At 30.8% G+C, this 13,231-nt stretch overlaps 1 protein-coding gene across 6 annotated transcripts; it reads right to left on the bottom strand.

Annotated features, from left to right (window-relative positions):
* Positions 1-3,694: 3,694 nt before the first annotated feature.
* LOC25493332 (probable WRKY transcription factor 9) lies at positions 3,695-8,581 on the bottom strand. 6 transcript variants are annotated; one of them, XR_003011577.2, is made up of 7 exons: positions 8,321-8,581; positions 7,808-7,951; positions 7,311-7,679; positions 7,095-7,208; positions 6,223-6,880; positions 4,174-4,252; positions 3,695-4,061 (listed from the first exon to the last, which is right to left on the bottom strand). XR_003011577.2 is itself a non-coding variant. In XM_039833951.1 (6 exons), exons 1-5 carry the CDS (start codon positions 8,528-8,530, stop codon positions 6,254-6,256), a joined length of 1,464 nt encoding a protein of 487 aa, XP_039689885.1. In that variant the 5' UTR covers positions 8,531-8,581; the 3' UTR covers positions 5,358-5,863; positions 6,223-6,253. The 6 variants fall into 6 exon arrangements, 3 of the variants coding, with proteins under 3 accessions (XP_039689885.1, XP_039689886.1, XP_013457266.2); XR_003011574.2 differs by lacking the exons at positions 3,695-4,061; positions 4,174-4,252 and adding an exon at positions 5,358-5,687 and having other exon boundaries at positions 5,769-6,880; XR_003011575.2 differs by lacking the exons at positions 3,695-4,061; positions 4,174-4,252 and adding an exon at positions 5,358-5,554 and having other exon boundaries at positions 5,769-6,880.
* Between the last annotated feature and the right edge of the window lie 4,650 nt (positions 8,582-13,231).

The raw sequence follows: 13,231 nt of genomic DNA, 5'->3' as shown, positions 1-13,231 counted from the left end.
GCATTGTGGACCACATAAATATATAATATTTGACTGGTTTAGATTATTGAATCTGAAATTTGTCAAACCCCCATCTCCAAATTTTTACCCAATTTGATATTAGTATATTGACAAGTTGCAAATAATATAAATCGAACGGGTAAAATATTGTTCGATTTATATAATTTGAACAAAAAAAAATGTACATGATTTTACAAAACTCTTGAACTTGTGTCCATCTTTTCTAAACATAATATAATATGACAAAGTAGAACACAATATAACATATAATATTATTGTTAAAAACTTAATTCAAATAATATAATCTGAATGAGGTAAAATATTGAAATTGTGTATCTTATATATTTGCACCCCCTTTTTGTTTATGAATTTGACGTTTTATGATTCATTTGATTTGATAAAGTTTGACTTATTACTTTTACTAGCTAAAATAAAAAGTAACAAAGTAGTTCGTAATTTATTTACATAACATTTTATAAACCTGACCAATAAGAAATACTTTTTTTCGACAAAGAAATACCTTTTTTTACGGCCTCAAATATGATCATTTATATAGGCTCTACAGAACCCATGAGAATAAAAAATAAAGTGAAGATGTTCAGGTTATAAATAAAATCATGTATAACTTTTGAACGATAAAATTACTCGACATTATATAAAAACGTCTTATTAGTATAAGGAAATTTTGAAAAAGTTGTTAACATATAGATACAAAATAAAGAAAGAGAGATAACAAGAACGACAGCTAGAGTTTCATTAAAATATCAATTGATTAACATTACAAAAGGTTATAAGAGAATATATAATAAAATTTAATGGACTCTAACTTACTAATATAAAGGTCCGATACTTTATTATCTAACAAAAATAACATAATATTATTTTAAACTAAATTTAAGTCATTCTATGAAGACTGTAAAAAAAAGTCATTCTAAGAAGGCTGGTAACTCAAGTAATATTAAATGATTTTTTAAAAATACACCAAAAAAAAAAGGATTTTTGAAAAAAATCAAATTAACCATATAGAGAGATACATAAGACCAAATAATTATGTCTTCTAATCTTAGAGTACGACCCAGTACCTATGAGCATACTCAATTAGTAAAGACATTGCGATCTATATAGGGGCCGAAGTTCAAACCTTAGATTCCTCATTTGTTTTTTAAAGCTCTGAATCTTTGGACGTCTCTGATGCAATTTCACAAAAGACTATAAGTTCTATATGTGTAATTTCATTGTTGGTGTAAAGTTATTTCACATACATCCAATGATTTACAGACAAACTCAATGCATACAAATAAATCATTTGACAAACTCAATTCATGTTTTAAATTCCTCTTCAAACTCTATTTTTATATGATGGAGTTTACACCGATCTAACCTAGATAGGTTGGAGTTTCCTATGGTGAACGAGACTCAAAATCTTGAACTCACAGAGAACTTTTTGGAGGAAGAAATGGAAGAATTGGTTACTTTAGTTAATGGGAACAAGACGCTGGAACAATATGGTTATAATTTTGCTTTCCTTAAGTCATTTTGGGAGTGAAAGTAAAGTTCAACCAATTTCACCATAATATATGCTCGCCTATTGAAAAATATTTTCTTTTATTTTATCACAGCTATCTCAAAGGTCCTTGATCTACAATCTCTGAAGAAATTTTATGCTATTTCCCTTCTTAGGAGTCTCTATAAGTTTGTTGTCAAGATTTTAGTGAGTCGATTAACACTGATGATGGATTCTTTAATTTCATCATAACAATGTGCTTTTATTAAAGGGAGATATCTAATGGATGGAGGGTTGGTTCTATATGAAGTTGTGGATTTGGCAAAGAGATCAAAGAAGGAATGCTTAATTTTCATGGTTGATTTAGAAAAGGTGTACGACTCGGTTAAATGGAGCTTCCTAGATTACACATTGACGAAGTTTGGATTTTGTAAAAAATGGCGAAATTAGATGAAAGTTGTGTGTTTTAGGGTAATCTATAAGTTCTTTATGAATGGGCTCCTATAGATCAAGTGGACATATAAAAAGGTCTCAAACAAGGGTATTCATTGACACTATTCTATTTCGTTTGGAGACGTAGTGGCTGGGGTCTCTTATGAAAAAAGTGATCTCAAGGATATTTAAAGGTTTCAAGGTGGGAAACTCGGATGTGGTGATTTCAAACCTCCAAGATGCGCATGATACATTATTTATCAGAGAGGCGTGTGTTGAAAACTTGTGGTGGATGAATTCAATCTTAAGATGGTTTTAATTGATTTTCGACCTAAAGGCGAACTTTTTCAAGAGTAAGTTGTTTAGTGTGAATGTTGACCCTTGTTTCATCGATACAACGACAAGGTTTTTAAGTTTAAGGTGGGTTCCAATTCGACGAGGTTCTCAATGTGGAAATTGGTGCCGGAGTTTTAAAAAAAAAGACTTAGTAGTTGGATGAAAAAGTTTGTTAATCTTGAATGATGAGTGGTTCTCATTAATTTGGTTTTTACTTCCATTCCTATACTCTATCTTTCTTATTTGAAAATGTAAAGAAAAGGTGTGGAAGACATTGATTAAATGCAAAGGTGGTTTTTTTGGGATGGATAAACTACAACAAGAAAAATGTTATGGTTTATAAGTGGAAGGATATTTGCAAACCTAAAGCAGAAGGGTGGCGATTGTAAAGACTTGAAAATCTTCAATTTGACACTACTTGCAAAATGGCGGCGGTGATTGAAAAGTAACAATTTTTCACTTATTTTCCAAATGTAGTTTCACAAGATCGGTTTGGTACCAAATTTTCAAATGGATTGGAATGATGACAACTTTGTCAGTAATCTTCTTACCTTTCTTGAATGTTTCACAATATCTCCTTGGAACAAGAAGTATCACGGAAAGGTCTTATTCTTATTTTTCACACAATCGTCTGTAAAATTTTAGAGGCCAGAAATGGTGTTATTTTTTCTTCAAAAGAGCCAGTGGTAGAGGAGATTGTTGAAGCTATTATACTTGTCTCTTGCAAATGTTTTCTTGCTAAAAAGGGTGGCCTTTGTAATCTTTATGAGGTTGTCAAACTCTCTAGATTGTTTAATTCGCTAGGTTCTTTTATCTTATTGTTTTGTGTGGCTCAAGCAAGGTCAATCCAACATGTTTAGAGGCCTAAAATAACTTCTATTGTGAGACCTTTTAAAATAAATAAAAATTACATGACGTTTTCTTATTTTTTTGTGTGGCTCGAACAAGATCGATCCAACATATTTAGAGGCCTAAAATAACTTCTATGGTGAGACCTTTTAAAATAAATAAAAATTACACGAGGTTTTCTGAAAATAAAATTAAGAATCTAAATTAAGTTTTGCTAAGGCCAACGGTTTCACTACTACAAAATGCCCCCTTTAATAGCACTCAATTTGGCTCTTAATAGCGCTTCCCAAGCGCTAAGAAAGCCCCCGCTATAATAGGTCAGGATCCTATAATAGCGTTTTCCAAACGCTATTAAAGAGAAATACGTCAATAGCGCTTTTAGAAAAGCGCTAATATAGCCTTATTCTAGTGCTATTAAAATAGCTTTTCTAACAGCTTTTTCTTAACACTTTCTGAGAAGCGCTATGTTACTCATACAGGGGATTCTTAGCGTTTTATTGAAAGCGCTAATAAAAGTAGCGTTTTTTTTTTTTTTTTTGTAAATCTGTAACCAAAACTGCTACAATAAGATACTGAAATATGAATATAGCAAATTACATTCATGATAATCTCAATACAAATTGATCATAAAAAAAATTAAATCCTGCATTCAAAATTTCAATACTGTAGCAAATTAGCAAATCAGTCAAACATCTCATTGCATCCATTGATAAAAAATAAACACTAGTAATATGTTCATCGAAAACTTGGTTACAAAATAAATCTCATATATTTATCAATCCTAGAGATGGACATCTAATTTACAAAACTAATAAAATTGTAAGGCCAGTGCACATATAGCAAAAGTAGTCGAAACGAAAAAAAAACACCCAACTGCAAAGATACTCATGACAAGTGATCCAACGTCTAGTGGTTAAAGCTACCTCTAACAAATGATTTCCTGTGTCATATGGAAGGAAATTTTAATTATATATCGTTTGATTTCCAGCACAGAACCCATATGCCCAAGATTTTATCTCTCTACCTTAATAAAAATGACAGAGTGAACTAACCTGATTCATGAGAGATGAGGATAGTCAACGCAAATGCTCAGTGCAGAATCGACAGAAAAAATCGGAAGCACGAGATATTCTACAAGCACAAGTAAACCAACAAAAAAAATAAAAACATGAACTCAGTTTAGATTTATCAAAGTTAAGGATAAATAAAAAAAACCAGTAAGTTGTGCTTAACTTTTCTTTATAATACACAAAGGAACTACAAATAATGTTGAAAGAGGACTAATTTACCTTTTCAAGTTTCCGTTGAGTGACAAGTTGAACCTACTGTCCTTTTGAAATTTTTATTTTGCGGAGAGTTGTGCTTAAATTTTTATTTTGCGGAGAATAAGAATAATCGATTGAGAGAAGAAACATCCACTCGATTGAGAAGAAGATGCATGATTGAGAGGTTGATGAAGGAGGAGAAAGGACAATATGAAAGAACGATACAGATTGGTGATGAAGCAAGAGCGATTGAGTTCTATGATTTTTTTTGGGACTGATAGCACAACTTACTGGGGGAGCTTTTGTGATGGAGGAGCTTTTGTGTTTGTGAACTGTGGATTAAGCTTTGTGAACTAAAATGAAAAAAATTGGCCCTTTTTTATTTTCACAAAACCCAAACAATAGTGTTTGTGAGAAACGCTATCGATACCCCCTTTAACAATAGCGTTTCTTGAAAAGCGCTATCTAACCCAGCTTTTAACATGTTTTTCTTAGCTCTTTCTGTAAAGTGCTATAACAGGTTTATGAGTTGCATTTTTAATAGCATTTATCCAGAAACGCTATTAAAATTATGCTATTAAAAGCCAAAATTGTGATAGTGTTTGGACAAGGAGGGTTTGAGGCTTTCACCTTTGTACACTCAACTAAGGTAACATATGTGCAACTAAATTGTCACTTATACACTTACAACCAAATTAAACTTTTTTGGCCAAAACATTTCATCAAAAACTCTATAGCTTGGGTTGGCCCTAGAGTCGAGTATCTCTTGTACTTTTCTCCGGTTGGTGGTTTAATACTCATCACACTTCTCTCATTTTCATATAATAAAAATTGATTTTGCTCTTAGAAAAATGAGATCTAGATATATTTCTTCCTTTCTATATATACAAAAAAGATATATTTCTTCCTTGCATGATTATCAACTTAGTCTACTTGAGTACACTAGATCGTCCACCCGTGTGGCATATATATTTAACACGTAATATTGATCCAATATTATATAAATATTTTGGTGTACAAAAATTCGTTTTTTCATCGTATCGGTGCATTAATTAATACACATTTCAAAAAACTTCTCTGTATACTACGTTGGAAGTCGTAGTCATGCAATCACCATTTTCATCTATTAAAAGAATCTTCAATCCCTTCCTTAATATAACCCTTGATACTGCAACATATAGTTGATCATGAAAAAACACCGACTATGGTAAGTATAAGCCAACTTCACTAAGTGATTGTCCTTAACTTTTGTTTATAGTCAGGAGATTGTCTACGTTGAAAGTTTGATATTTCAATTTAAGCTGGTGCAAAGTTAATAAAACAAATATAAAGATATTGTAAAAAATAAAAATAAAAAAAAAAAAAAAGGTCTAAGTTCATACCTATTTTACTTATCGTTGTTGTTAACATTGTTTCTTTACACAACTTTTTTTGGACATGTTACAACCTCATTGGTTAACATGATGGTTCCCTACAACTAAGAATGACACAAACCAGATAAGAAAGGCTTTCTAATATATACTTAAATAAGTAATATGTTATAAATCCTTTGTATCTAATTCAGCTAATGACACAAACTTCTCTTCACAACAGTAAACAAGAAAAGCCAGATTACAAGTGAAACAGAATTTGCTAGTAGCCGCCTTATGTATAGGAATATAATTGTTTATATATGAAAATCTAATACTTAACTCACTTAGTTAACCAATAACCACTATTGTAATATATTGCTACATAATAACATTCACTTTCTTCTTTGTTTGTCTTCAAAACAAACTTATTATTACTATTATTAACTTCTTTGTAGCGAAAAAAAAAATCATATAGTGGGCTTACCATTCCCAAAAAGAGATTGATGATCAATGACTCAATTGTTGCTACCATGAGTAGTGGTGTTGTTGCTTTCTTTATTCATGAGTGATGAAATTGCAGCTGCAACAGCAAGCCTAAACTTAGGATCTGATGCAATTGCAGACACATTGTTGTTATTATTTTCTTCTGATCCTTTCCAAACCCTATCATGAATATCCATTACTCTAGGGTTATGAAAATTGTTCATTGTAATATTAGCATTGCTAGTATTACTCTGCTGTTGGTATTTGTTTTGCATCCAAGAAAAACGAGGTTGATCAGTTGAAATATTGGAGCTGGAGCTACCTGCAGTAGAAAATCGTCGCTGTTCGTTGAGTTCATTATTATTGTTATTGGTGAGGTCAAAAACAATTCCTTGGGATGGATCATTGGGGTTGATGCTTCTAATATTTGGAGATTGGTTTAATGGGTGGTGAAAACTATTATTAGTGTAAGGATTAAAGGATTGTTGGGTTGTGAAACCATAATCTGAAATATTAGGATTGCTTGAATCTAGTAACATAAATGAAGCTGCTGCTGAAGCTGTTGAAGCCATTGCAGTTGCACCAACAGGTAGTGGATGGTTATGTGTTCCTTCATATGTTGTAATTAGTATAGACATGTCATCTATACATCTTTGCACCTATATATTAACAAAAATTCGAAAATATATTAATTCTTAAGATCCTGTTAATTAATAAAGAAAATAAGATCTTTTGCGTAACGACTGCATATGTGTTAGGTCAGGATGCAAGATCTTGCATCCTGATCCAACGACTTTGCAACCAATACATGGTGCCGCCGCCGTAGAAGATTCAAATAAAATTAATAATAGTTGAGAATGAATAAATACATACTTGTTTTCTAACTGGACAGCCTGGAGCAACAGTACAGCGATAGTAGGCACGTGGACATGGATTTCCTTTTGCTATTTTTTGTCCATATTTTCTCCATTGGCACCCATCATTCATCTTTAAAAAAAAAAAAATGAGAATAATTAGTTTCATCTTAAATTAAAAAATCTTAATCAAATCATATAGTAAAAAAATCTCAATAAAGAACTTTGAACTCACTGTGGCAGTTTCACATCTTGCTCTAACAGAAACCCTAGCCTTTCTATTAGGAGGGGAATAAGCAGCATGAGTAGTAGTAACACTAGGCACCTCATGTACCCTTTGCATTTTATTCTGCACTGATTCAAAACTTCCCAACTGTTCTTTTTTGCCTTCAGTATCTCTCTGACACGTGCTTATTGTCTGCATCCTCAATGACAAACCCAAATCACTCTCACTTATACTATCATCTTCACTAATATTGTTTGGTGGTAATGGAGATGAAGTTCTTTGAATTTTTTGACTAAAGATCTCATGAAATGATCTTGATGGTCCTTCACCACTTGTGGCTGCATTATTGTCTTGTAGTGAGAGAGAAAGTTGACGATCCTGCTAAGTGAGATCTCTATCAATTATTATTATTATTTATTATATTAAACAAAATAGGGATGATATATAGATAGTCAATGAAGACTATATATATAAAGAAAATTAATTAACATTCAGATTTAATTTACCTTTCTTTTATTATTATTATTTTCTTGGATGACTGAAAATTTGGTTTGCAGATCATAGTAGTCTTTCATTGTTTGTTCCACCACTTTCCTCAAGGCTTTGTTTTCTTCTTTCATACTTTCCATCTCCATTTCTAAAGCACTTAACTGTATAGTATACATATATATCATTTTTCACAGACAATTAAAACTATCTAGATGCCTATTTTTCAAGAGTTATACATTACATGCATATATACATACACTATAGAAAATATGATCAAGAAGATTGTTCAAGAAAATAATACAAACAATGTTTTCTTTGAACAAACAAAGAAATAAATATTAATTATGGATGAAGAGTGTAATTAAGGGGGTACTCTATCAAAATATAGATACTATTAGAGAAAAAAATGGCGAGAAGTAGAGATGTGAAAATTTGTCATTAAAGGAATACTCATTTTTTTAGAATAGATAAGCAACAATATCAATATTGGTAATTATGCTTTTGGAACTAATGAAAAATTATATATATACCTGTTTTATTTTCGTGTCATCTTGCAAAGATAGTTGTATAACTGAAGCATCATCATCTTCTATTTCACCAGCTGTAGCTTCATGTACTTCTTCCTTCTCATCATCCTCTTTAACAAGCTCACGATCTACTTCTTCTTCTTGCTCATCATCACTATCTATCTTCAAAGAGAGATCAATTTCCATCTTTTTGGATTCTTCTTCTCTACCCATTGTGAACAAGAAAAATCTATTGCTTTGTCTTCTCTTAAGATATATATAAATATAAATAAAAGTATGCTACTTTTAAGGCACCAAAGTCAATGCAATCGTCCTAAACCTAAAGACGTTTTCTTATCTTTGGACACACTTGGACGCATCTAAGTTTTGACTTTATTTAGCTTCTTAATGAACTCCTAATTAAATTAATTAGAGTCTACAAGTATCTATTTTAAAATTAACAAGTGTAGGGAGGGCAGTGGGCACCCTATACTATATTTGATTATTTTGGCCCTATAGTCACGGAAAAAGACAAAAATGACCATTAGTACAAGTCAACTTCATCATGGGTGATTGACCCTTTTAATTGCCCTTTGTGTAATTAACAAACAAATCAAGGTCTTAAAAAGAAGTGAGCATCGCATCTTCAATTTCAATTGTTTGAAATATGCATAGTAAAGTTGCTACACATTTGGGTCCATCAAGAGATTAATCTCAGCCGTTACGTGCAGAGAATACTCGATTGTCACACATAAAAAGCAAGACCTCATCATAGGTTGAGTCTATTGAAAGAGGTTGAACTTTCATAACTTAATGAACTAATATTTGAATTCTATTTGAGAGAGATATAAATATTGGTGAACTCAACACAATGATGTCTATATGAAGTTTGGTTGGATATGTACCATCATCAAATCATCTAATGTTATATATGTTATAATTTTATATTAATTTATTTTAAAATAAATTCAAATGTAAAACAAATATTGCTTACAGAATACTGATACCCCACCAAACTCTAAATTTACCATAAATATTTACTGTCCAACAATGCTTTAAATATGCTTATCTTTAATTAATGGAGTGAGTAGAGAAAAAAATTGGTGGACCTCCAAAGTCCTTTGGCATCTTGAGGGAGAGAAAGAGATAAAGAGAGTAATGTGATATGTTGTTAATGTGATAAGAAGATAGAAATAAAGATAAAATAAAATGTTAAATAAATTGTAAGAAAATTAGAGATGTACATGTATTATTGTTGATAACATTTTTTAGGCTTTTTCATCCTCTTAGAGTACGTAATTACACTAATTAGGCCGTCTAACAACTTTGTTTAATGCATAGTTCCCACACACTTGTGAGATAATAATGCAAAGTTGCAACTTGCAAACTGTTTATTGTTGCACTTTGGTTCATAGGCCCTAGCATATATAAAACGCATGCATGCTTCTCGTTTCTTTCCTCTCTTTATAAGTGGAATGAGTAATATTGTCTTTTTGCTTAGAAAGAGAACACTTTTGTTGTTGAAAATTGAATGAGGCACTCGTGCTACATGTGCCTACTAATGGAGAATAATTCGAAAAGATTCATTTGAGTTTTTATATAAAGTGTGTAAAGAGGTAGGAAATAATCCAAGAAGGCTATAACATGCATAAGGGATTATAATAATATCTTAGTTATTATTTTTTATGTAACAGATAATGTGACATCATGTATTACCATGGAATATGAACCCCGTACGAAATCCCATATGAAGGAGAGAATACCTCGGGATCAGATCTTGAATATGTCAACTGCAAGACCACAAAAGCCCACGCATCTCTCAACTCCTAGTTTATATTTCATACATTTACTATTTCTATACTACCTCTCACGTTACAGTTTAATATTCAATGACAACGAAAATAACATAAATAAACAACTATTCTGTAATAACAAACTCTTTCACACAGAAAAATTAATATATTTATATATTGAGCTTAAATTACCTCTCCCATTTTCTTGTAAATATAATCAGCCTTATAGGTGAATTAGCGGATAGTTGATATCCGATAAGTAAACTGATTGGATATATAATATTACATTTGGTAAAATTATAGTTAAATTATCTTATAAATATGAAATGATATATTTTTTTTTTGTCAAGTAGCCTAGTGGCTAGAGCTCACACAATTAAATTGTGGAGAAGTGTTGTGTCTGGAGTTCGAACCCCAGCCCCTGCATATAATATGCAATATCCCTACCAACTGAGCTAAGCTCACGGGGATCGACAAAAAAAAAAATTTAATATATCCATAAATGAAACAAAATATTATAAATTTTTTCAAATTACACAATACTGCCTCACAACTGTCTATAATATATATAGGTTAGTGTTTCATTTTCGAAATATGACGTATTTTGAATCATCGTATCATTGTATGTGTTTAGTGTGGAAAATTAGAGAAAGAAATGATATAAAATTATGCAACAACTACTTGTGTCAAAATAAAAATTATTGAACATTTTTTAAGGTATTTGTTTTTCTTTGTGGGGGAAACAACCCCAATTCCACTCTACATGCATCCGCACATAAGTCCCTTAACGAATTCTCCTAATAGGAGGCACATAAGTAAGGGGCTTAGTAAGTAGTAGAATTTTGAGATGAGGGGTTTTGTTTTTAATAGCAAATAACATGTTTTATTGAATAAGATGTGATAAATATAAGTGTGGTACAAGATCCATACAATATGATATGATGAAGTACAAATAGTTCTCATCCCTCCCAAAAGAATAATCTAACTAAGACATGACACCCAAAAATGATCAAGTTATCTAAGCAGAAATGATATATTAGAAACTTGAACCATTCACAATAGAAACTCACATAATTTTTGAAATTACTGAAATTTATTTAAATTATTGATTTTTTTAAATAATTTTTTTCTGCTATGATCCCATTTAATTGAAGTCTCCCAGATACATAAAATTTATTTAATTGTCATTACCACCTTTGAGGGGGCATAACTCTCCCACAATTTGTTGAAAAATATTAATCATTAAATGAACTCCAGCAATTCGTGTATATTATTCATAAATTCTGACCGAAAACATGCCTAAGAAAACAATTTCTGACAGAGAGCAATGCTATATATCAAAAAAGATTTTATCAAAAAAATGTCAAGAATGACATGGTAGAATACTCACCCTTAGATTTTATCAAGAAATTATCCTGAAATTAATGTTAACCAATAAAATCTCAGTCTGGTCGGAAATTATGGGATGGTGGTTGTTATGTATTTTTTTTTATGAAAGGTTAATAAATGAGATTGAAATCTAAGGGTGATTATTGTGTCATATCATTATTGAATCTTTCTTAATAAAATCAGTCATAATATCTAACATTTTCCTCTGACAAAACACTCTGGATTCGCATTAGAAAAGAAATGCAAGATTTTTTTTTATGTCAGGAAAATATATGTAGAATAATCATATATTCTAAGTGTCCCCATTTATTTGATCGATTTATATACGAACGAGAAGCTATATGATTCATGAATGAATAATGCAAAACTTGAGAAATGGCTGCGGCGCCGCTTGCTGCCTATAAGTCCACGCATGCACGAGCTTGTGAGCTGTGGTGATCAACTATGATAAATGCCTCACATGTAGTTCTAAACCTGCTTACAAAAATAATTATGGTGATCAACTATATATACCCTTGCTTCACATGTAGTTTTAAAATAAATTCAAATGCTAAACAAATTTTAACTATATGGTAACGTTATCCAACCAAACTTTAAATAAGAATTTACCGATAATAATTTAATCCATCACTTTCTATTTTTCCGTGGACACTTTTCTAAAATTGGATTCATGCAAGAGGGAATTTCACGCATGGTCAAAGTTGGAATATCTTTGGTTTGATCACACGGTTAAAAAAATATCGATATTAATTTTTTTTTATAATTTAGGTTTAATTACAATTTCGGCCTCTAGTTTCACTATTTTATGGATTTAGTCTCATATTTTAGAGTACAATTTTGGTTTCTCAATCATATTTTGTACTGAAAAATTGATAAAATTCCCTTTAAAATATGACATATCACCATAATTTAAACCAAATATTTGATAGAGATCAAACAGGTCAAATTAAAATAAGGAAACCAATCATGCAAAATAATGAATATAGGCGACCTAAACTGCAATCAAGCTTATAAATTAAAATATCAAGCTTTAATTAAAACTTGATTAAACACTCACCAACGTTCCAAAAGTTGAATGTCTGAAGGCATGACTCCAAGTAGAAGTAAGAATAGTCCAAGCTGATTGACAAGGGACTATGGTTTAACCAACTTCATGTAATATGACGTTTGTAGTCATGCATTTCAATCACAAATACCACCACCTACTATACATGCACAAACCAATTATATATCTTGCAAAAAAATACATATTTTTCCCATTTTTCATATATGAAATACAACTCTTTGAGTCATGCATGTCATGTGAGAACAAATATTATATATTATATATATATATATATATATATATATGTGTGTGTGTGTGTGAGAAAAAATACGTAAATTTTAACCCCTATTACATTTATGTATTATCTATTTTCTATCAAATAACTAATTTTTTTATAAGTAATTACATTAGACTTTGTAATGTTCTCTTATTTTATGGAAAAATTATAAATTCAATCATTTATCAATTTAAAATTAGATGAAAAACATCGACAATATTAATTATTTATTTAGTCTCTCATTTGTTTTCATATATTCTTTTGTATTTTCTTTATTTTGCAAAAATACAAAAGAAAATACTCTTTAACGAACACACAATTCTTTTGCACAAATGCAAAAATGCATAAAATTTAGTGCCCCTAACGCACAATTCTTTTGCACAAATATGTTTGTCCTACTTCAAGCTTATACAATTAGAGAGGCACCAATC

The sequence above is a fragment of the Medicago truncatula genome, chromosome 4, assembly GCF_003473485.1.
Source record: "Medicago truncatula cultivar Jemalong A17 chromosome 4, MtrunA17r5.0-ANR, whole genome shotgun sequence".
In the NCBI taxonomy this organism is placed as follows: domain Eukaryota; kingdom Viridiplantae; phylum Streptophyta; class Magnoliopsida; order Fabales; family Fabaceae; genus Medicago; species Medicago truncatula.
This window is presented reverse-complemented; position numbering and strand designations above follow the sequence as displayed.

What these genes read in the sequence shown, in the direction of transcription:
- LOC25493332 (XM_039833951.1), bottom strand. Translation starts at nt 8,530, where the DNA reads ATGGGTAGAGAAGAAGAATCCAAAAAGATGGAAATTGATCTCTCTTTG. An exon ending in ATAATAATAATAAAAGAAAG is followed by an intron (nt 7,680 to 7,807) that starts GTAAATTAAATC and finishes CTCACTTAGCAG; the next exon opens with GATCGTCAACTTTCTCTCTC. An exon ending in GCTGTCCAGTTAGAAAACAA is followed by an intron (nt 6,881 to 7,094) that starts GTATGTATTTAT and finishes GTTAATATATAG; the next exon opens with GTGCAAAGATGTATAGATGA.